Genomic DNA, 23277 nt, shown 5'->3' on the forward strand with positions numbered 1-23277 from the left:
AAGGTTATAGTCATAAGTAGAAGGAGATGGATATTAGGAAGGATGAAGTAATACAGTCTTAGTAAATAGTTTGACAGTGTTGAGGGAATTGATTGTTTAGCAGAGTGATGGCATGTGGGAAAAAAACTGTCCTTGTGTCTAGTTGTTCTGATGTGCAATGCTCTATAACGTTGTTTTGAGGGTAGAAGTTGAAACAATTTATGTCCAGGATGCGAGGGGTCTGTAGATATTTTCTCAGCCCTCTTTTTGACTCGTGCAGTATACAGATCCTCAATGGAAGGCAGGTTGGTAGCAATTGTTTTTTTCTGCAGTTCTATGTTCTATGTTTTTTGCAGTTCTATGTTCTATGTTTTTTCTGCAGTTCTATAGGAATCAATGACAGGCAATTCTGTGAAACAGTCACTGTGTGTATCACAACACACAACCTGGTAGACATCAGTGTTAAAGAATTATACGTATGTATAGATTTTTTGTAATTGTCTATTAGGTATTTACTGGGCGCAAGTGCTAAAGGACACTCTCCTTTGTCCAGCCCCAATGCTCTTATCCTCTTCTACAGTATGTGCACTATTTGCCCAGCAATCCCTTCATACATGAGGAAAAGATAATCCCCCAAAGCATGCTTTCTATTATTGTTATAATTTACTAAAAAATTGATCAGACTAAGTATGGTTAGCAATCCCCACAAAACCGACTTGCAACCATTCATTTAATGACCATTTGAAGTAATGAAGGCACTGAAAAAAATGACTTACAACAGGTCCTTGCATTCATGACGGCTACAATGTCCCCTAGGTCACATGATCAAAATTTTGGCCCTTGGCAATTGGCATGTATTCACGACATTTGCAGCATCCTGGGATCACTATTTGCAATCTTCCCAGGAAGCTTCCGACAAGCAAAGTTCACGGGGGAAGCTGGATTTGCTTAATGACCATGTGATTTGCTTGACAGCTGTGGCAAAAAGGCCAAAAAAATTGGCAGGACTCTCTTAATGACTGCATTGTTAGGGACGAAAGATCCCAATAATGGTTATAAGTTGAGGACTACCTGTAGTTCTTACATAATGCTTCAAAATGATTATAGTAAAACAAAATTTTACAAAAGGATCAGGGAGATTATGGCAAAAAAATAAATAAATCCTCCATTTCAGGTCTTACAGTATGTCTGCCAGTCAGAGGAAACAATATTGGTTTATTAATTTTGACTTACTACAAGTATATTCAGGGATTCAAACTAGTTAGAATGGCTTTCAATATTTTTATTTTAAGCAAGAACGAAAGCACTTTTCCCCATCATAACTGCAGTAGCAGAAGAAACGGGGGATGCAGATGAAGGAACTAAAATATGCAAGGACAGCCTGTGTGTAAAGGAAATAACTGTTTAACTGAAGCTGTTTTCTTCCTTCTAGCACTCTTCAGGTATGTTGAGAACTCCCTACATTCTCGGCCAACATGGGAGAGAGAGATGTCTTGGAAAGATTTTTTTTCTCCGTTTGAGACTTTATAACCAAGACAATTTCTTACAAGATCTATAGCCTGTCAGTCTTGTTTTTAAAAGATCCCAAATACAATTGGTAGAAGAGAAGAAGAATGCTCTGTGGCCTTCTCTGTGTTACATGGCCTGCTGCTAGACGGCCAGGAATATTTTCCTCAAATCTGTGCATATTAGGAGAGATTAGTCTGGGCTTTGCAATTGCCTTCCCAGCAAAGTGCTAGGTGAGGTTTCAAATGTATTAAGTGATCACCTAACACTTAAGAAAACTGACGCCTGGGAGTAGAAAAGGAAGCTGGGCTGTCAACTATTGTTTGTCACCCTGAAATTACACAGGATGTATTAAAAAGAACTGTCTGTAAATCTTTCACTTTTAAGGCACAACATCTGACACTTCTGTAATGCATAAAAAGACAGAAATCTATTTAGTAGCCTTTCTTTCTTTCTTTCTTTCTTTCTTTCTTTCTTTCTTTCTTTCTTTCTTTCTTTCTTTCTTTCTTTCTTTCTTTCTTTCTTTCTTCCTTCCTTCCTTCCTTCCTTCCTTCCTTCCTTCCTTCCTTCCTTTCATTAGTCTACAAAACAGGTGGAACAAATAATACCTAGTGCATCCAGCTCCTACTATCAATCTTACAATGGGCCAGTGATAGCTAACCTTTTTGCCATCACGTGCCAAAAGCGGGGGGAGCAAGGGGTTTGCGCGCACACGTGCCCACACCCATAATTCAATGTGCCCTGCCCCCCATGCATGTACGTGCGACTCCCCCACACTCCCCCAGCTATTGGCACGCGATGGCATGGTGATACCGGAAGGCACGTATTTTGCCCTCCCCAGGCTCCAGAGCCTTTCTAGGAGCCTGGGGAGGGCGAAAACAGCCTTCCCCACCCACCCGGAGGCTCTCTGGAGGCCAGAAACAGCCCGTTTCCCAACGTCCAGTGGGCCCAGATGGCCGGAAAATCAAGTGGCCAGCACACGCATGTGCGCTGGAGCTGAGCTAGGGCAATGCTCGCGTGCCCACAGATATGGCTCCACGTGCCACCTGTGGCACGCGTGCCATAGGTTCGCCATCACGGCAATGGGCTGTATTAACCATTTTCCTTTAAATTGATCTGGAACATGGTGCATACCTGCTATGATGACGGAATCTGTTCTGGAAGGACCGAATTTCAATGTCATCTCATGCTTGAGTTTATGAACAGCCAGGTGGTCTTCATTGGTAAATCTCTGGAATGAGACAAGTACATGCATTTTTATCCTAGAATTTTACATTCTGCAGCAGGATTCGGGTTGGGAAAGAAAAGCCCTAAGATAGAGGCTGTAATAAAATCTCTAAAGTGTGTGCTAAACAAAACAAAGCATGACAGATTGTGAGAGGAGTGCTGTGCAAACACAATCTCTCTAAATTGAAAGGGGGGGGAGAGGAGAACCATAACATGCAGGGCTCTCAGCTAACAGAAGGAAATGGATTTAATAATCAAAATTTAAAAAGGGGGGGGAGGCAACAGGGTGTAGTTACTGCAACTCAACTAGGAAACGTGTATTGCTTTCTCTGCAGTACCCTGCAAAATGTGTCAATTTTGTTATTGACTAATGGAGAGAGAAATTATTTACTACTGGCAATGGAGGGGGTGGGAAGGATCAGCTAATGGTTTGAGTTGTGCCAAACAGAGCTGGCATCTACCAGGTGATTTGATCCCGCCGTTTATGAAACATGACAGAACTAGGCTGGCCCAAGATCTTTATTCTAATGGATGCAAACACAGAGAAATGCAACAACTCAAATCATTGCTCCCAGTGAATAATGGCTTGTATATCTTGTGTGCCAGAATATGCTATGCTGCACCTGCAGCGTGATTACAAGAAGGGATTAAGCATAGCTGGTCTCCGGGACCTTGGTAGCAAACATGGACATCCTCCCCTGCCAAGGCCTCAAGGCTACAAGGATGTATCATATAGTCCCGCTAGGACTTCTAAGCAATTTAAAAATGTTGATTAATCGTCTGCATTTTAGCTAACCACTGAAATTCTGTAAAAACAGTTCTTTCTGCAGAACTGAAGAAAGGAAACAAACAGCAGCTATATTTGTTAGAGAAAGATACCGTATATTGTATTCCACTTCCTACTACAGTAAATGCACAAAAACCAGCAGTTTTCTTGTTTCAAAAGAAAAAAAAAAGTTTTGTTACTTTCACTTAGTTGATAAAACTTAAAATGCCATCTTCACCACAGCTCTACAGAGTAGTTGTTCCATAATTATCAAGTGCCAGGACGAATCAGTACTGTACAGGTAGTCCTTGATTTACGACCACAATTGAACCCAACATTTCTGTTCTAAGTGAGACATTTGTTAAGTGAATTTTGCCCCATTTTATGACCTTTCTTGTCTCAGTTGTTAAGCGAATCACGGCAATCATTAAGTTAGTAACACGGTTGTTAAGTGAATCTGGCTTCCCCATTGACTTTGCTTGTAAGAAGGTCGCAAAGGGGGATCACGTAACCCAGGGACATTTGCAACTGTCATAAATATGAACCAATTGCCAAGCACCTGAATTTTGATCACATGATCATGGGGATGCTGCAAAGGTTGGAAAACGGTCCTAAGCCACGGTTTTCAGTGCTGTTGTAACTTTGAATGGTCACTAAATGAACAGTTGCAAGTCAAGGACTACCTGTACTTCATCCTGAGGCTACTCAGAACAAGCTAGTAACCCCACACCAAACTGAAACTATATTCCAAGGTCCCATTTATTATATGTTCTTTCTGTTCTAGATTCTGAAAAGGAAAAAAATGCTTCTGAGTTAACTGAGTGACTGCAACCATCTCTCTCTGGACAATGCATCTTTTTGTCTCTTTTGACAAAAGCAAAGAAGCAGTTCGCTGCTGCTGCTGTTTTCTGGAATGCTTTTTAAAAAAATTCTAGTCCAGCCATAGATATGCTCAAAGCGAAGTAAAAGGGTATTAAGCTATGTAAGTATTAAAAGCAGTTTCTTCCCTTGTGAGCTACAAATCAGGATCCATGCTTTACTCCAGATCCTGCATGTATGCTCTAGGTCAGGGGTAGCAAACTGGTGGCCCGCGGGTCGGATGCGTCACGAACAGGCCACGCCCACCCCATCTCCACAAATGGGAAAAACGTTGTAAAACGTCACCTGAGGGCAATATGACGCCGCGGCTTTGACACCCATGCTCTAGGTCAGTGATAGCTAACCTTTTTGCCGTTGTGTGCCAAAAACGGGGGGTGCCCAGGGGGGGGGTCACACATGTGTGTGCCCACACCTTTAATTCAATGCCCCCCCAGCATGCATGCGCAACCCCCCCATGTGCACGCGATCCCACTGCGCTCCACCTGCTTTTAGCATGCGACAGCAAAAAGGTTATCAGTGGGCCTGGTAGGCCCATTTTTTGCCCTCCTCAGCCTCCAGAGGCTTTCTTGGACCCTGGGGAGGGCGAAAACGGCCTGCCCCATCCCCCGGAGGCTGGAAACAGCCCATTTCCCGACTTCCAGTGGGACCACAAGGCCCGAAAATCAGCTGGCTGGTGCACACATGCGCGCTGGAGCTGAGCTAGGGCAAAGCTTGTGTGCCCACAGATACGGTTCTGCGTGCCACCTGTGACACGCGTGCCATAGGTTCACCATCACAGCTCTAGGTGGATACCACTACCTGAGAATCCATACTCACTTACTTCAAGAATGAAGCAGATTATAGGTAGTCCTCAATTTATGACCATTCATTCAGTGACTGTTCGAAGTTATAATGACTGGTCCCTTTAGTTATGGCCACTGCAATATTCTCACAGTCATATGATCAAAATTCAACTGCAGGGGTGCTTGAATTGACTCCCCCCACTTGTCTCCCCCTCATCTCTACCCTTTTGGATCCCTTGTATTCTCTCACATACCCCTACAGTCTCCTTCCTGCTGCTGGCCTGGGATGCAGGTGTTCTGTGGAGATGCAGCCCTGGGATGTGCAGGGTGAATGCGGCAGGGTAGCAAAGCGTCATCTGAGGAAGGGAGCCTGCCAGGCCTGGCCAGGGAGGGGGTAGCGAGATGGTGAGGCAAAGTACTGTTGGTGTAAAGCAATAGCAATAGATTTATATACCGCTTCACAGTGCTTTACAGCCCGCTCTAAGCAGTTTACAGAGTCAGCACATTGCCCCCAAGAATCTGGGTCCTCATTTTACCAATCTCAGAAGGATGGAAGGCTGAGTCAACTGATTAGGACTGAACCAGTTGCAATTAGCCTGCAATACTGCATTCTAATCACTGCGCCACTATGGCTCCCTGGGTGAAGTTGGAGGCTGTTTGGGAGGCAATGTTTGGGGTGGCAGGAGACTGGAGGAAGCGGAGGGACATGGGCTTCCCAGATTTGCAGTGTGCATTCTGCAGCTCATGATGGAAGCGCTCCTGGAAAATCAGCCTGTCTATCAATTCACTTTTCTGTATATTTATTTTGTGATTTGAACCTCATTTATTCTTAGACAAACCACATCAATGGACTTCCTTCATATTAGTCACTCACATTTGCACAATACTCAATCCACATTTGTCACCCATTTATTTTGATCGTATCTTTTCCTGTTTACTCATGCAAACTTAATTCAATCATTTCCACCCCTATTCAATTTCCCTTTATGTTTGCCCTCACATATCCAACTTTCACTTCCATGTAGCAAATTGGGCAGAAATATACTTCTACATTCATTTTTGCTTCTTTTAGCCAATATTTCTTTCAAACTAAGTACTATTCAATACGTTTCTACCAATAATTGCATAGTTTTTTCTATCAAACTTCCCCTCTTCAATAAAATTTCTATTGACTTTGTACATTATTGTACACTGCTACAGCTGTTGATTTTATTATTTACTTCTCAATCCAAAGCTATTCTGGTACCCAAGTAGTGTTTGCAGCAGAAACAAACTATTATTCTTTGTTTAGAAACTAGAATAGTTTCCTGACCAACAGGAATAACAATAAACAATTACGATGCCTTGAATTGAGTTTAAAAACATGAAATGGAATCCCCCCCCCCCCTATTATCAGGCTGAGAAGATTCAGCTTTTGGTCTTATGTATCAAGAATGCCAAAACAGTTGTAAAGGGTAGTGGTAATGCAGAGGGAGAGCAGGTGGTAAATTGGTGGATAAATGCAAGTTGTGTACTTCACAACTGAATGGGCATCTAAAGAGTTTTCATCACAACTCAGCCATTAAATTGTACCACTGCTTCAAGCAGAGTTAGAGGAACATCTAGCAGAAAAATGTAAGGCTCCATACTATGTAATTACCCATATGAATATTTTGCTAACTGGAGTAAAATATGCAGTATGATTGCTGCATTATTTATTGCACAGTTGAATTCATATGGTTGGTGAAGCTCTTCTATTGATACTGGGAATTGGCCTTGGGAGCTGATCCTGGTCCTACCTTGCATTAACTACCTGGGAAAGAGATATCTGTTCTTATATTCGTGCCACACAACCTTATTATCAGCACTGCAAAAAGAAAACACACACCTTTGTTCTACAATGTAGAAGTTTACAAGCTTTGATAGTGTTTTAGTAGCTTTACAATGTGCTTCATGCAAACCGAAACAGATTCAGCTGCTTTCTAATTAATGCCAAAACCTGGAGGCAAAATGTAACATTTCAGCTCTAAATCATTTGTCTCCATACAGAAGGCAAAGTGATGGAACATAAAATGAAAAGGATAGGAATTGGAAATACAGAATCAGTATTTTTAATCTCTCTCAAATTTGCCACTTCCAAACTTTGGACAGGCTTTGTCAGGCATGGACAGAGGGAATAATATCTCTGCCAAATTTTGTAATAATATTAGAAAACGGCAATGGCTAGCATTTCGCTTCTATGCAACATAAAAGCACAGTTTGCATTGGGTTTGATAACCCTAAACATGTGCTCTCCGCTTCTATCCACATATAAAATACTCAGTTTGAGAAAACCATAGGACATCAAAGCTATTTCATTTCTCAAGCCTCTCTTATGAAGTTAAAGGGATTCCTTCAATATGTGTAGATGTGAATTGGTTCCAAGAGACAGAATATATTCAAAGCCACTGATTACTATTATATATTCAATATAAATATACTCCAAAAGAAAGTCTGAAATACAGATAAGTATCTTTTGCTAGAATAAAGCTTGTGCATGTGAAAAGCAGTATTTCTCAAACTAATCTTTGTTAACATTGCTCTCCTCTCTCCAAGAATGGTGCTTTCTTTTCAAACTATACTAGCATTAACTATACTGTATGTTAAGTGGTATCTCCATCTATGCCACAGAAGAAAGAGGAAAGAATTGGCCATACTGTATTGTCAATACCAGTTCAGGCTGAGACAATTGCTTTGTTTATGGTTGCATAGTAAACTTATGGTTTCTGACCTGCAAAACTTTATGAGATATTTGGGTCAATTAAATAGTATGTGGTTTACCCTGTTTATGTGCTATGGGAAGTCTATGACTATAAACATCAAATACATAAGACAGACCATAAATGTTTTCAATCCAGGAAAGCTGAATGTCATGTATATATTTACAGTAATAGATTCCCTCTATGAACTAAATTTGTGAATCAATATTCAGTCAAGTTATTTTATTACATTTTCTTTAATAACTTTATCTCTTTTTCTTATCACCTACCCCAGAAATTTGATCAATTTCAATGCTCTCAATTTACTGTCTGTATCCCTTCAGCCATTATCAATCCATGATACCTACAATAATGTATATTCTTTTCTGGACTAGAAGACATTATTAACTTAGAGCTATGCTTTGCTATCCTATAATTCAGAACATTCCATTTCCTCAATGCTTCCAGAAAGTGCTGTGAAACATTTGGCAAGGAAATGCACAAAATTTTCTTTCTTTCTTTCTTTCTTTCTTTCTTTCTTTCTTTCTTTCTTTCTTTCTTTCTTTCTTTCTTTCTTTCTTTCTTTCTTTCTCTTTCTTTCTCTCTCTCTCTCTCTCTCTTTCCTTCCTTCCTTCCTTCCTTCCTTCCTTCCTTCCTTCCTTCCTTCCTTCCTTCCTTCCTCTCTCCCTTCCATCCCTTTTTTACTACTTCTTGTCTTAATACAATCTTTTACTCCCTTATTCCCTCATATAGATATATAAGTGGCAGGTTGTAATTTTTCAGCCCCAAAACTCTCCAATCATCATTGTCCTCCCATGTCCTTTTTTAAAAATGCCTTCAAGTCAGTGGTTACTTCTGGAGACAGCCCAGACTGGTTCCTGCAGTTTCCCTGACAAAATTTCAGAAATGGTTAGTGCTTGCCTCTTTCCTAGAGCCGAGAGAAATAGAGACTGGCTCAAAGTCACCCAGTTGGCTTTGTGCCAAAGGCAAGAGTAGAACTCATAGTCTCCTATTTTCTATCCCGATGCCTTAACCATTATATCAACATATCCTTAGAGCCCAAATAATAAATGTAGCTCCTGGCTGCAAACAGATCAGTCATTAGTTCAAACAAAGACCGAACAGGAGGGCAAGCTTGGGGTCTATTTCAGTTTTCTCAGAGGAAAACTAATCTATTATTTCTTGATCCTGCACAAATGACAATGTAAAGTAAGTAAGTAAGTGTTGGATATATTTGCCTGCATTAAATTCCAACCAGAGAGCAACTCTCACAGTAAAGTTCATATATTGTTGTCAGAGATAATTCCAGTGTTAATTACTTCTCAGAGCTGTTAACTTGTATTCAGGTGTACTTTTTTCATTTCCCCAACATAACAATCAAAACAGCAATCTAAAAGTATAGAATTTACTACAATAATACAGGATTCAGCCGCTGTTTCCATACTGCCTGCTTTTAACACGAGAGAGCTAATTTGAGCTTTTATTGTGATTGATTTTCGTTGATGCTGATATTTATTTAACCCTTTTATACAAGATCTGGGCTTTACTGTTAATTGTTTTGTATTTATGGCTCTAAGTTTTGTTTTGTACTTGATCATGTACGCTCAAAGAATCTGCCAGATGATCACTGTGCAGATATAATGGTGTTTTACTTAAAAGGAACTGTAATAATAAATTGGAAAAAAAAATCCAACACATACCAGTTGTACCCCAAATTCGTGTAAGTCAAACGTAACTTATTTTTGTTTGTTTGTGCCTTTGAGTCATTTCTTTACTAGTCCTTGCAGTTTTCTTCACAAGTGTTTTTGGAAATGTCTTCTTCCTAGGGCTGAGAGAATGACTGGCCCAAAGTCACCCAATCCCTTTTGTGCCTAAGGCAGGACTAGAAATCATAGTCTTTCCGTTTCTAGTCTCATGCCTTAACCATTCCACCAGCCTGGCTCTATTAGACAAAGACGCTACTATCTGAGCTACAGGAATACATCATGAGGTTATTCAGTAGAAGCTGAATACATGTTTATCACCTACTGACAGCTTTACATCACTCTTACCATCAATTAGGTATTTATATTGCACTTCCTCCTGAATATTAACACTAGCTGTGAGCCTGAGGAAATTTAGGCTGTTATTCTGAAGTCCCAGGAATGTTTCTTCGCCGTTTTTGCATTTTGATTATAGAACATTTATGTGTAAAGATGGAACTTTTCTCTAGAAGTCTTTGCGCATAAAGAAACATCAAGACAGTCTTACTTCTAAGCATTACATATAAACGAAAACTTGGGAGACTCACACTTCTCTTGGCATATTTCTCTAAGAAACAGGTGCAGAAGCCTTCCTTTTGACATTATTATCTACGTAATAACATCATACCAAAAAATCTCTGGGTCTTAAGGGGCAGAGGAAACAGTGAATTAAGAGTTTTCCTTTTGTTGATGTGCGCTGCCATATACCAGCATAAAGATGAGTTACACATGTTCAATGTCTGAATTGCAGTAATCACTCCTATTTCAGAACCCCCCTTCTCTTCAAAAGGCAGGCCATGCTGATTGCAAAAATCAAAGCTATTCTGCTTACCTAAAAAGACAGAAACAAGCAGCTGGGTTTTCAGGACAAGAAAGTTCTTTATTAAATGTGCAAATGTCCAAGAAATGTGAAGATGCAGTATGTGACCCAGACAAGCATCCTTCTCAGAGGAAATGATTCATGTTGACTAACAGCCTGAATAAGCCTACCGCATCTAGCGCTTCTGGGCTCACAAGCATCCTATACTGCTACATTACACTACACTCCTACACTAACAAACAGTAATTCTTTCATCTTATTAACCAACAAACTTCATCCCTGCCTAATGGATGAGAAACTACGGACAGCAGATTCCTTCTTTAACATGCACCAATACATATGTTACCTCTCCTACATCTTTAAATTCAAAATCACATTTTGACCTCCTGCCACTCTTACCTGATTAAAATATTAAATATTAAAGTATGAATTTAGTGAATTACTGCAGGTTCGAATCTCGCCAGGCTCAAGGTTGACTCAGCCTTCCATCCTTTCTAAGGTAGGTAAATTGAGGACCCAGTTGTGGGGGCAATAAGCTGACTTTGTATAAATATACAAAAGGATGAAGGCTATTGCTTAACGCATTGTAAGCCGCCCTGAGTCTCCGGAGAAGGGCGACATATAAATCAAATTTAAAAATAAAATAAAATACTAAAGTATGTTCAATGTGTATCCAACACATGGAGGCAATTACTATAAATATGACTTATTCATTCACCTAGTCTACTTACGATAAATATGAAACATGATGGATTTGGTTGCATAAACATGGAACAATGATAAAAATGAGTCTAGGTTTGAAATGAAATAATGATATGTAATATTTGAAACAAGAAGTCATTCAAGTTTTACAGGTAGAACAATCATAAAGCAACTCTGTGACGTAATGCAAAATCAAATATTTATCTTTGACTCTTTAATAAATGTTATTTACTGAGGCACTAATCATACTGAATAATATATGTTATTTTCACTGAGATTGAAAAAAAGATACTGGTGGCTCTGTAATAAAAATAACATTTTGTATATCATTTATTATACTTTGCTTGCCAATTTTTTTTTTTTTTTTGCATTTTCCTGTTAGAAGTCTTTCCCAGTTGCCTAAATCTTAGATAAATCAGAATAGCATTCTTTTGAATTGCTGTTTGCATTTGTTTCAAATTTTATTCTCATCCCATTCTTTAGTGTTATAACAGTAGAATAAAATAGAATAGAATAACAGAGTTGGAAGGGACCTTGGAGGTCTTCTAGTCCAACCCCCTGCCCAGGCAGGAAACCCTACACCACTTCAGACAAATGGTTATCCAACATCTTCTTAAAAATGTCCACATTCGACATGGAGCATTCACAACTTTTGCAGGCAAGTTGTTCCACTTATTAATTGTTCTAACTGTCAGGAAATTTCTCCTTAGTTCTAAATTGCTTCTCTCCTTGATTAGTTTCCACCCATTGCTTCTTGTTCCACCCTCAGGTGCTTTGGAGAATAGTATTATGTCTTAACTGGAAAGACTTGTATTAACGTATTCTTCTCCTACCCAAAGCCCTTCAGATGCGTTGGATCAATTTTGTCATTCCAAATCAAGGAAATTATGAAACGTGAAGTCTAGTTTATTTAGAGAGTATCAAGTTTGATGGGAGAAATTGTACTAAAGAATGTTGGCATCTTACTTCGACTAAGTAGTAATCTTTCCATGCAAGATCCTGAAATTTAAGGACACAAATTGTTTGAATGGCCATTTACTGGCCACTTCTAAATAGGTTCATTTGGAAACCTATGTGGCTGTTTATCTTATACCAAATAATCCTAGGTGGATCACAATAATATTAAACAGACAATATACTCACAATATAAATGAAATCGCACAACACATCTAAAAATAGTGTTAAAATATTTTATTTCAAGGCTTTAGTATTAATAAAGAACATAGCTTTCCCTCTATTTCAGATATTTAGGCATATAATTAAACATTAACTATATACCATATACGAAGGTGGTATCAGATGGAGGGATCCCTAAACTGCTGAGGAATAAAAATCTGTAGAGGTTTCCTACTAATAATACAATAAGACTAAGTATGCTCACAAGCCACAGTCACTTTATTAAAAACTGGAAAACCTGAAGGTGAAAGAAAAATTTTATGGCTGCAATCTTGAATAGCAGCATTCTATATTATAATGTTTTGTTGCAGATATTTCTTATATGAGATCATAGGAACTAAATGTTGCTATTTGCCATGATTTATTAACAACTGTCAAGCCTTCAGACAAAATTTTCAGCCAACAAGCAAAATCATTCACGGTTATATTAATAACACTAAGATCTCTCATATGATTTTTGCAGTTGGTTGATACATTGGTTTGGTTATTATGTTTTGCCAATTATTTATTTAATTAGATTTTTTTAAAAAAACCTGGGACTAGTGAAGTCTTTCGGCAATTTTTTGAAGTTCATTTGTGTTGGTACATTTTCCAAAAACAGTAAAATTTTTGAAAGATACCCATTTTTAACATTAAATATATCCATGTTAGACAGTATTATTATTCAAATAACCTTGACATCTCTTGATATCTCACTTGTAAGGGATCCATAATTATTCAAGTACAACTTAATACAGACCAGATTATGACTTATTAATATGGCCTATAAATGTAATATAGCTAATTATTCAGATATCTTCCTGTTGGTCTTTCACTGAAAAACCTTCTCAATTTCATTTTAATTCACTTGTTTATAATCCAAGACCAATCATAAAAACATACCAAATAAAGTTACAAGACAGGACTGTAACAGCAGCATAAAGAAAGCACCAAAAGGCAGCTATAACAAATGACAGAAATTTTGCAATCTCCCATCAATAGTTATGACTTATAAAAGGTCGCAAACCCCTTTGTATTCAACTACATAGAGTAGTTTCAATAACTGATTTACATATATGTTTATTCATTAGTGGACATATATTTAGTCCATATAGGTTAGATACTTATTGATGAAAATATCATGACACTGGCATAAACAGTGGTACTTAAAAGCTAGTGAACCCTTTGGAATGTTCAATATTCCTACATAAATGTGATCTAAAATGTTATCTGTTCTCCATACAAGCCGTAAAACTAGATAAAGAGAAACCAATTAAACAAATGAGTCAAAAACATTATACCTGTTCCAGTTGTGGGTTCTACTTACCCACCCTTTACTATTGGTTCGCAATGGGATCGCGCACGTGTGCTCGCTTGCACACGCACCTTGCTTCTACGCATGCCCAGAATGCTTCTCAAGACATCAGGGTCAGTGGGCGGAGCCTCCCACCTATTTTACTACCGGTTCTATAGAACCAGTCCGAACTGGGGGCAACCCACCACTGACCTGTTCATTTATTCATTGAGGAAAATAATCTAAAGCTTTACAAATAAATCACAAATAAAATGGTAGCAGGGATAACTATGTTAAATTTCACTATGTAAAACCACTCTGTTGTAACTAATTATATAATTCATAGGTTCTTCACTTGGTGGCAGCACCTAGCTGAACTTGGCAGATTTTGAAAAAACTAAGCAGAATCGGACCTGGTTTGTATTAAGGATAGGAGACTACTAGGAAATTCCAAGGCTGTAAGCTACAATGGGAAGCTGGGAAAAAAACACCCTGAAATAAGGCAACCAAAAAATGCGTCTGTATTGTTACCAAATGAACAACATGGATATGGCTGCCTAGTGACCAAGAGCCAAGCTTCATTAAGGATACCATTATCATTTACACTGCTGTTACTTATACATAGTTTTAATATTTTCCGATTAAACTGTTAAAAAAGGAAGGCAATATAACATGATTCTATTAAAATCCCTTTCATATCAGTCACCATCAAATTATCCACCAAGTGTTTAAAATAGCAAGAGAAAAATTAGATTCAAAATCTGATCATGGAGCTTCCTGATCAGGGAGCTTCCTGATTCATCTTGACAAATTTTATATCCAAGATTTTGTAATCTGGATTCCATATGCAATGAATTCTGCCAATGAGATGATTTTTCTCAACCACAGTGGCATAAGCTTCTCTATTTATCTCATGAATAGGGTAAATATTCTATTTATCTCATAAATGGGCCCAATATTCATCATTTGTGTTTGAATATACACACACACACATACTCACACACCTCTGCATTGAGGACCTGACAGGGGATTCATAGATTAGTGGACCTAATGTATCAATGACCTTCTCTCTACAATTACAGGTAGTCCACAATTTATGACTATAATTGAGACTGGCAATTATGGTCATAAATTCTGGCAGTTCTAAAGTGGGTCATCCCACAAACAACCTGATTTTATCACCTTTTTTGTGATGGTCATTAAGCAAAGGTAGCAGTCATAAAGCAAACCCATTGGATCGGAAATAAACGTTGGTTTTTGGCAAAAATGTAAACTGTAGTCAAGTGAAATGGGAACTGGCTTGTAAGTAGCATGGGGGGGCACTTTGAATGGTCACTAAGCGACTGGTCATAAGTTAAGGACTACCTGTATTAGTTTGAGAAGCACTTGAGGAAATTCAAAGAGTTTTTTGACTTTGTTTTCCTCTACTTCATTTATTCGGGAAATCTGAGAACCAAAAGGGGATGCATTCTGGCTTCCCAAAAGCTTCTGAGATTCTTAAAGGCTTTTGCTGCTTGTAAAGCCTTTTAATATTCTTTCACCTCTTCTAAAACTTTATTACTTGGATTATTTTTATTATTCAATTCTAATTCTCTGGTCCTTTGAATTAACCCCATCTTGCTTTTGTTTTTCAGTTTATTGATGCAGGAAGAGAACTGTATGGTAACACTTTATGTACAATTTATTTGTATCCCAAACTGTAAATAAGGATATATGAGCAGCATTAATATGGAAGTAACCTGTTAAAATAGCATTTATTATACTAATATAATTCTTATTTTAATAAAACTTTTTATTCTTCTAACATTAAGAACAAAAGAAATTACAGTCATCAAACTGCCATGGAGAAGTACTATAATTTCTATCACATTTTTTTTTTCTTGGTAGCTCAGAAATGATAGTAAACTTCCTTTAAAATAGAATATAAGCTCATGAAATTATATATATACATATATACATTTTAGGAGTTTCCTACCCAGGCATACTTAATTAAAACATCTGTGGCATTTCCATGTCTGGAGATCAAAAGTAAACTTAAAACAAACAAATAAATAACCCCAATCACTTATTTTTCTCTGCAGAGAATTTAATTGACTAGAGGTGAGCAAATAACTGATTATTTACAGAATGAAATCCTACATCACATATCAAATTCTAACTTCCATATTATGGCAGCCATATGCAGATACCTCTAATTTTTCCCTGTTCAGATTTTCTAACTTTTCTGATGTAGAGACATTAGTTTATTAGGGCTTCTATAAACAAGTGTTTCTTATATCTTGTGCTTGAACCATCTAGAATAGGATTAGCTACTTTGGCTTCTGTTGACTTCTTTTTTCCTTGCCTATACTTAGTTAGAGTTCTCAATGATTCTTTTGCTTTCATATTAAATGAACTGGAACTACTAATAAAAAGCTAAAGTTAAATATGTTGGACATATTAAATGTCCAATATATTTAACTTTAGCTTTTTACTAGTAGCTTCAGTGAAGAGTTGAGATTTTACTTCATCTAATATTCAGTATCTATTCGTCCTGTGGACTATGGTATTGTTAATGATCTTCAACGGTGCTGCTGCTGATTAGTGTATCAATGCTTGATTTATGATTTGCAAGACAAATACTAAAGAACAGGAACCCAAATGGAGACACAGGATGGCAACAAACTTTGAAAGTGTATTAAGAAATTGTCCCAGAATATACTCACAGCACTAGGTATTTTGGGTTATGGTCTTTAGAATTCAATTCACAAAGGCTGCTTTTGTTGGGAAAGTTTTATAGCCCTACAACCTCTCTTTTCCCCTCCACCCAGAGTTGCTTAATAAAAGTATGTTATAATATTATATACAATGATTAATAAATGAATATTAAATATCAAAGTTGAAAAATTATGTCATAAATCGGCTGTGGTGATCCCAGTAGTTATCTGCATACTGGGTGCCATACCGAAAAATCCTGAGCAGCACTGATAAATCTGCACATTGCAGTTAATTACAAGAGACCACATTGCTTGGATTCACAATATATTATGCCTATACATTATGGCATCCTATGTTCTTGGGAAGAACTTGTTGTGTATGAAACTGAATACCAGCTGAACGACTGGTAGTTGTGATTTTACATTGTTGTGTATATCATAATAATTTAATACCAAATCTAATCTGAACATCTGGCTTACTGTGCGATGAACTATAATAATATAAAGCAGCAGTCACCAACTGGTGGTCTGTGGACCACTGGTGGTCCATGAGAAAATTTTGGTGGTCCACAGAAAAATTATTTGCATTTTTTATATTGCACTAAATCAGGGGTCCTCAAACTACGGCCCCTGAGCCGGATACATACAATGAATGTTTGTGTTGCTGGAGAGAGTGTCCCCCTTCTGGGTCTTTTTGTATGGGTCGGACGGGGGCAGAAATTCCAACTTGGGGTCTGTTTCAGCCTCCTGGTATGGGGATTTGGGTGAAGGCTGGAGGGAAGTACCGCTGATAGCAAAGAGCTGGAGGGCCTTGTTCCGGGGCCTCCCAATGGGACAGCATCATGGCCTGGAACTGGCTGACCATCTCAGCCTGCTGAGCCTCTTGGCACCTATACCTGGCCTTGCACTCCCGCAGGTCTTCCCTCTGCTTGGAAAGCCTATGCTTGTAGTCTTCAGTGAGGTGCTTCTACTGAGCCTCCTTCTTGGTCAGATCCAATTTGAACTGAGCTGTTTTGCCAATTTCTTCTCATGGTGATTGCTTAACTCCAGCAACTGCTTCCTGTTGGGGCCCTATGGAGCCCAGGTGGGCAGGTGAATAGTAGCGAGTAGAGGCTGGCAAGATGCCCCTCAATGTGAGTGACATCGAGTTGGCCACACCCACCCAGTCACATGACCACCTTGCCACGTCCACCCAGCTGGTCATTAGGCAGATCATATTACTGGTCTGTGGGATTTAAAATTATGAATTTAGTGGTCCCTGGGGTCCAAAAGGTTGGTGAACCCTGATATAAAGTATTTGCAATATGTTCTTATTTCCAGAGCTGTGGAGTCGGGAGATAAATGTTCCGACTCCGACTCTGACTCCGACTCCTCAGTTTTTTGTACTTCCGACTCCGACTCCGACTCCCCGACTCCGACTCCTCTGTATTAATATGCGAATGTATTTTATACATTCCTTGAAGGAAAGAAAGGCAACATACATGTCATTACCACAGGACTACTGGCTGGGAAGCCAACAGTCTACTGTATTGAACAGTTTAAGCAAAAGACAAACACAATGAAAACAACAAAGTTTTATTAATTTTTTTTTATTAATTTAATTAATCAAGTTGCTGGATAGTAGCAGCAGGCATAAACATCAGGAACAGGAACTTTACCAGTTCAAAAATACAAACCACATTATTTGGTTGTTTTAGAACAAAAACAAAGCTTATCTATATGAACCAAAAACAAAATCTGTAAAACCTAGAAATGGTTTATATTAATCTTGAAATGTAGTTATAGGCTTAGCAAATGCAAATCAATTCAATGTAGAGTTCTAAGGAAGAGAATTGCCTCTGCCAGATCCTCTTTCATAGAGGCTCTTAAGTCAGACTTTATTATTTTTAGGGCTGAAAATAATCTTTCGACACTGACTTGGGTGGGTGGCATTGCAGTAACTATTCTGGCCACATCACTAACGATCTCTGGATAAACAAGGATGGCTTCTTCAACAGTAAGTTTTGATGAGCGATCATACTTTTCAACTTCTTTTAGTGCTTTATAAAACTCCTGTTGGAATTTTTTTATTTGGACATTTACTGGTTCTGTAACGCTTATGCGACGTCGCTTTCCTTTAGCAACTTCCATTTTGTCTAAGAAGGAATCAAAGTCTAATTCTTCGTTTGAAGAAGATGATTCTGAGTTACCACTATTGCTTAAAAGAACTCCATCCTCCTGTGGAGGTATTTCAGGTCGTAATCCCTTCATGCGAACTGCTACATCATAGAGGGCCTTTTTCCCAGTAGCAATCTGTTTACTGTTCAATAAAAGTCGGCTCATTGGGTCGACATAAATAGCCGCTAACAAGATTTCATTTTCCAGCAAAAGACTCTCTCTTTTCATCATTGAAGATGCAATGCCCTCAGCTATTAACCCTCCATTTTTGTTCAGGCGATATAACAGGCTCTTCCATTCCAAGAGGAATTTACCCGGGGTTAGATCATCACATTGCAACCTCTTGGTGACAGTGAAGGGGTGAGAAAGAAGGTTCTCCAGCTCTTTTGTTTGTGTCCACTGGCTTGCAGTTAATGCAAGATTTTCATTGTCCATTTCTTCTATGAAGTCTTTAAGTTCAAGCAAACGCTTCACCATTAAATAAGTGCTTCCCCAGCGAGTTGTTTGATCCAAAATGGCTCCTTTTCCTGCACGTCTTTTCAAAATTGCATCTGTTTGCAATTTTTGCACCTACCTTTTTTGGTGAGGAAAAAGAAAAGAAATCTGCCTGCCTAATTTTCTAACATGCAAAACCAACAGCCTGCTTTACTTTCTCTTTCGTTTTTCAGTATAGCTAGGGGGGGAAAAATCTGCAGTCTTTCCAAGCAAGCAAAAGAGCACTGAGCAAAACAGCTCAGAGCAAATCAGCTGGGGGTCGGGAGCCGATCTAATCAAGGGCTAATTAGCCTATGCTGAAGCTCCGTGGGCCAATAAAATTACAAAAAAACCACCGAACCATTTGTTAAATTGCTAGTGGTGCGGAGGGGCGGGGCAAGCCAGCAATTTAACAAACGGTTGGGCTGCACCACTGGCTCTAGGGCGGCCCTTTGAAGCCCCGTGGCAAGAATTTAAACAGTTTTTTTTCCTCTAGCCATCGGAGGCAGCAATAGATTGGGAGTGGGCGGGGTAAACGAACGGCCAGCGATCCAACAGAGCAGAGAGTGAGGGTGAGTGAAGGCATGGGGGGGGGGGCAGAGAGGGCTTTGGCGACTCCTGTGAAATGGCCGTTCGACCCCCAAAGGGGTCGCGACCCCCAGGTTGAGAACCGCTGTTCTAAGCTCTTCTAGCAGAGAGAGGTAGTTGGGCAGAAGCTGCTGCCTTCTCCTTTTTGTGTGCTGATCTGCTGCTGAAGATAGGGCAGTGGGAGGATCCAGGAAGGGGCATTTATTATAAAACATGATTTCCCTAGTAGAATCCCATAGTCATGTTTAAAGTTTAAGCTAACAATCAGAGTTTACAAGTTTTTATAGCCTTAGCTGAATGACAGCAGTTTTTCCAATGGTTTACAGCTTCAGTCTTGAACTATTGACCCTCCATTCCCTTCACTTATGCAAGTGTCTCTAGTCCTGCAAAAAACATATTTACTTAATCCCTTATCAGTGAGAGGCTAGGTTACCCATGGGCGCTGCGTTCCCTGTAACAGCAGAACACAACACTATGGAAAGTATAAGTATTGCCACTCCTAATTGTGCGTTGCGTGCCTTATAGTGAAGCACATGAAAAGCATGCTTCTTCACGGTCACTTAACGTGTTCATTTTGCGGTTACGTGAGGCACTGCATGCATTGGTCTTTATTCTTACAGTAGAGAAGTCATTAATTATAACTTTTTGTGAATTGGGACATTTAAACTTGCTTTTTTTAAAATTCCAATCTAAATTTAGTAGGAGTCGGAGTCGGTGCATTGTTTGCCGACTCCGACTCCGACTCCAGGTACCCAAAATTTCCTCCGACTCCGACTCCTCGACTCCGACTCCGACTCCGACTCCACAGCACTGCTTATTTCTCAGTAATATCAAACCAAGGCTGTAGCTTTGCTTGGTCAGCCAAAAGACTTATTGGCTGGATGCATACATACACTAAATTATAAATTTATTTAATTTTAGCTTAATGCAATCTATGAATACACAGAGGTTTGATCTCAGATTAAGGTCTGTAGGAATGCAGCCTTAATAATCAACAGAATCTCTTATTTCTTTATTTAACAATATTTATAGGCTGCTCTAATCCATATAAACTCTGGATGGCAAAATATAATGCATTTTAAAAAAAATGTTACAAAATAGTATTAATGGTAAACTAACTATTACGACCACCAAAATGAAGCCATGGGACAAGTGTTCACTAAAAACTGTCCTACTTTAACCCACTTCCAAAGGCAAGGTGTTCCATAAAAATGGAATTTATCAAGGAGAAGAACTGCTGCCTGATTCATGCCCTATGAATTTTGCAAAGGGGGATCCTGAGGTAGTCCAAATAAGCAGCAGTCCTAGATGAACTAATTCTTCTTCATTGTAAGGTTACTTAACAGAATCTTGCAACTCTGAAAGTATATCTCTCCCCCATCCCTTTATAACCCAACAAACTAGGGAGAGTCCCTTCTGACATGTTTGCTACAGCCAAAATCTTTTTGTGGGCTAAGATGCCTCTTATCTGTCCATTCCCCTGGCTGCAGCTCTTCTCTGTCTCCCATTCCCACATATTATTACATCTCCCTAGATATCCTAACCACATGGGCAGTTTTCATTTTGGCAAAGCATTTCTTGATCTAAACAGGTAGTCCTCATTTAACAATGCTAAATAGGACTGGAAACTGTGGTTAAACTACCCGGTGATTAGTTGAAAAGCCATGGGACTGCACTGCTTAGCAATGGCAGTTCCAGCAGTCATGACTGCCATCGTTGAGCAAAGACTGCATGGGTTGTTAAGAGAAGAGCTCACATGACTGTGACTGCTTGCCAGCTGCCCCCATTGACTTTACTTGTCAGAAGCTGGCAGGGAAGGTTGCAAATACCCAATGCATAACCATGTGATGTTGCAAAGTTGTAATTATGAGCTGGATGCTGAATGCCTGGATTACAATCCCAAGACCGTGGGGATGCTGCACCAGCCATAAATATGAGGACCTGTCATAACATGGACACGTTCTGCTCTGTTATAAATTCAAACAGTCATTGAGTGAGTCGTTGAAAAAGGGCCACCTGTAAATCTAGTGTTGCATCAATATGGGCTTTAAAGACAATCACCAGCACTCTGAATTGGGCCTGGAAGCTATTCTGAAGTTATTCCGGTGACTTCAGAATCACTCTGAATGGATGGGGCCATCTTGTTTCTGCCCAGCAAACCATTTTCAGCTTCTGGATCATCTTCAAAGGTTGCCTCATTTAGGAACGATGGACACTACAGAATAATAAATTATCCTTATAATCAAACAGAAGTGAATCAAAGCATTAAGAGGTAGATAACATTCAATGTGGGGTAAAATTAATCTATTATGTAGAAAAAAGACAATTAGCAGGATTGCTAGGAAAAATCTACTGCCCAGTATAATAAAGGATAGAAAACAGTTAGATTTAACACAAAAAACAAGTAATACAAGCTCTCTTCTCCTCCTGCATTTTATTGGGCACATTGAAAGTGATGGATTCCTCAATTTTCAATGTAGAGCAACAGCATTTTCTTCTTAATTCAGAATAATTCAGAGTGGCTTTCCAAACTTACGTAGGAATATGGTGGGAGTCTGATCTCTCTTGTTAAATTTTAGAATAATGATTTCTTATATCTCACCATTAATGCCTAAACACACAGGGCGCAAAGGACAATTTTATACTTCCCTGCTACAACATATAATGCTGCCAGGTTCTACACAGCAGCACTTAAAATCCATCAGAAGATGATCTGTGTCATCAACCAGTTATAATGAGGACCTAGTTCATCATCCTAGAGTGCTCCTTATTGTGACATGCCCTCCTACACCCATCCACTGCTGCTTCCCCTCCTTTTAGAGTCGTTTTAGATTTTATTAGGTTTTGGTTTTTATATTTTTAAGCTTTTTATATAACGGTATAATGTTTTATTTTGAGGTATGTTTGATGCTTTTTCATTTTTTTTATACCATACCTTCCTTATGTTGTTCTTTGATTGTAATAAAGATTTATTTTGATTTTCACTACCGTGTAAGCAAGCCCAGGATAGAAGTTTTAAGTTCAGTGATTTTAACACCTCAAATTTTTCTTGAGCTTGAAAAATTACAGAATAGGATCAAGAAAGCTGTTTATGTTGCATAATTGTTGATAAAACAGTATCTAATTACCGAGCCAATTTTGGTATGTAGAAGTACATCCAAAATGTATTTTAAAGTAACCACTGAAGCTGCCATGAATCCACTTTATAAAGCTATTTGATTAACATTTAAGTCATAACTTGCATGACAAATTTCCACTTCTGACAAACCACAGTAACTACAACCAAGCTTTAGCCAACTGCAGTAAATTTATCCAATCCTATCCATTTTAGAAATGAAAATATTTGATGCTGGCTTCATTATAAAGCCAAAAAGGGTTAAGCAAATGATTAAAATTAATTCCCAGTTCTTCTCTAAAATCTTTATTTTTATAGTACTCATGATTCACAAAGAGGGAGAGGGGGAAAAAGATTTCTACTGAAAGAAAATTAAGTCTGGTAAGTCCATTAGCAAACCCCCAGTGAACCTGTGTGAATCACATACTTAATGAGTTGATAGAATCCTCACCAGAAAGTCATCTCCCCATGTTCACTATTTCCAAATTCCCAGATGGAACTTTGAGACTGTTACTTCTCTAATTTGTAGTGTTAATAGCTTTTGAAAATAGTCCTGAGCAGTAGCCAAAGCTTTTAAGCATTTTACTTTCCAGCTGCAGCCCCTTTATAAAAAACTAAATGGTCAGGAGACAATATGAACAATTGTGTACATATTTTTCTGAACACAGCTAAGCCAAT

General features: G+C 38.7%; 1 protein-coding gene across 1 annotated transcript in view; it reads right to left on the reverse strand.

Moving 5' to 3' along the window:
• The window catches only part of LOC139312821 (cyclic AMP-dependent transcription factor ATF-7), a 122817-nt gene that overhangs the window by 22136 nt on the left and 77404 nt on the right, over nucleotides 1-23277 (reverse strand). Inside the window, exon 3 of the mRNA XM_070937940.1 lies at nucleotides 2620-2716. Coding sequence (XP_070794041.1) covers nucleotides 2620-2716 — 97 coding nt within the window. The remainder of the gene's footprint in view (nucleotides 1-2619; nucleotides 2717-23277) is intronic.

This window comes from Pituophis catenifer, unplaced genomic scaffold (assembly GCF_029215685.1).
Source record: "Pituophis catenifer annectens isolate HBS135680 unplaced genomic scaffold, rPitCat1.0.hap2 SCAF_2, whole genome shotgun sequence".
In the NCBI taxonomy this organism is placed as follows: Eukaryota; Metazoa; Chordata; class Lepidosauria; order Squamata; family Colubridae; genus Pituophis; species Pituophis catenifer.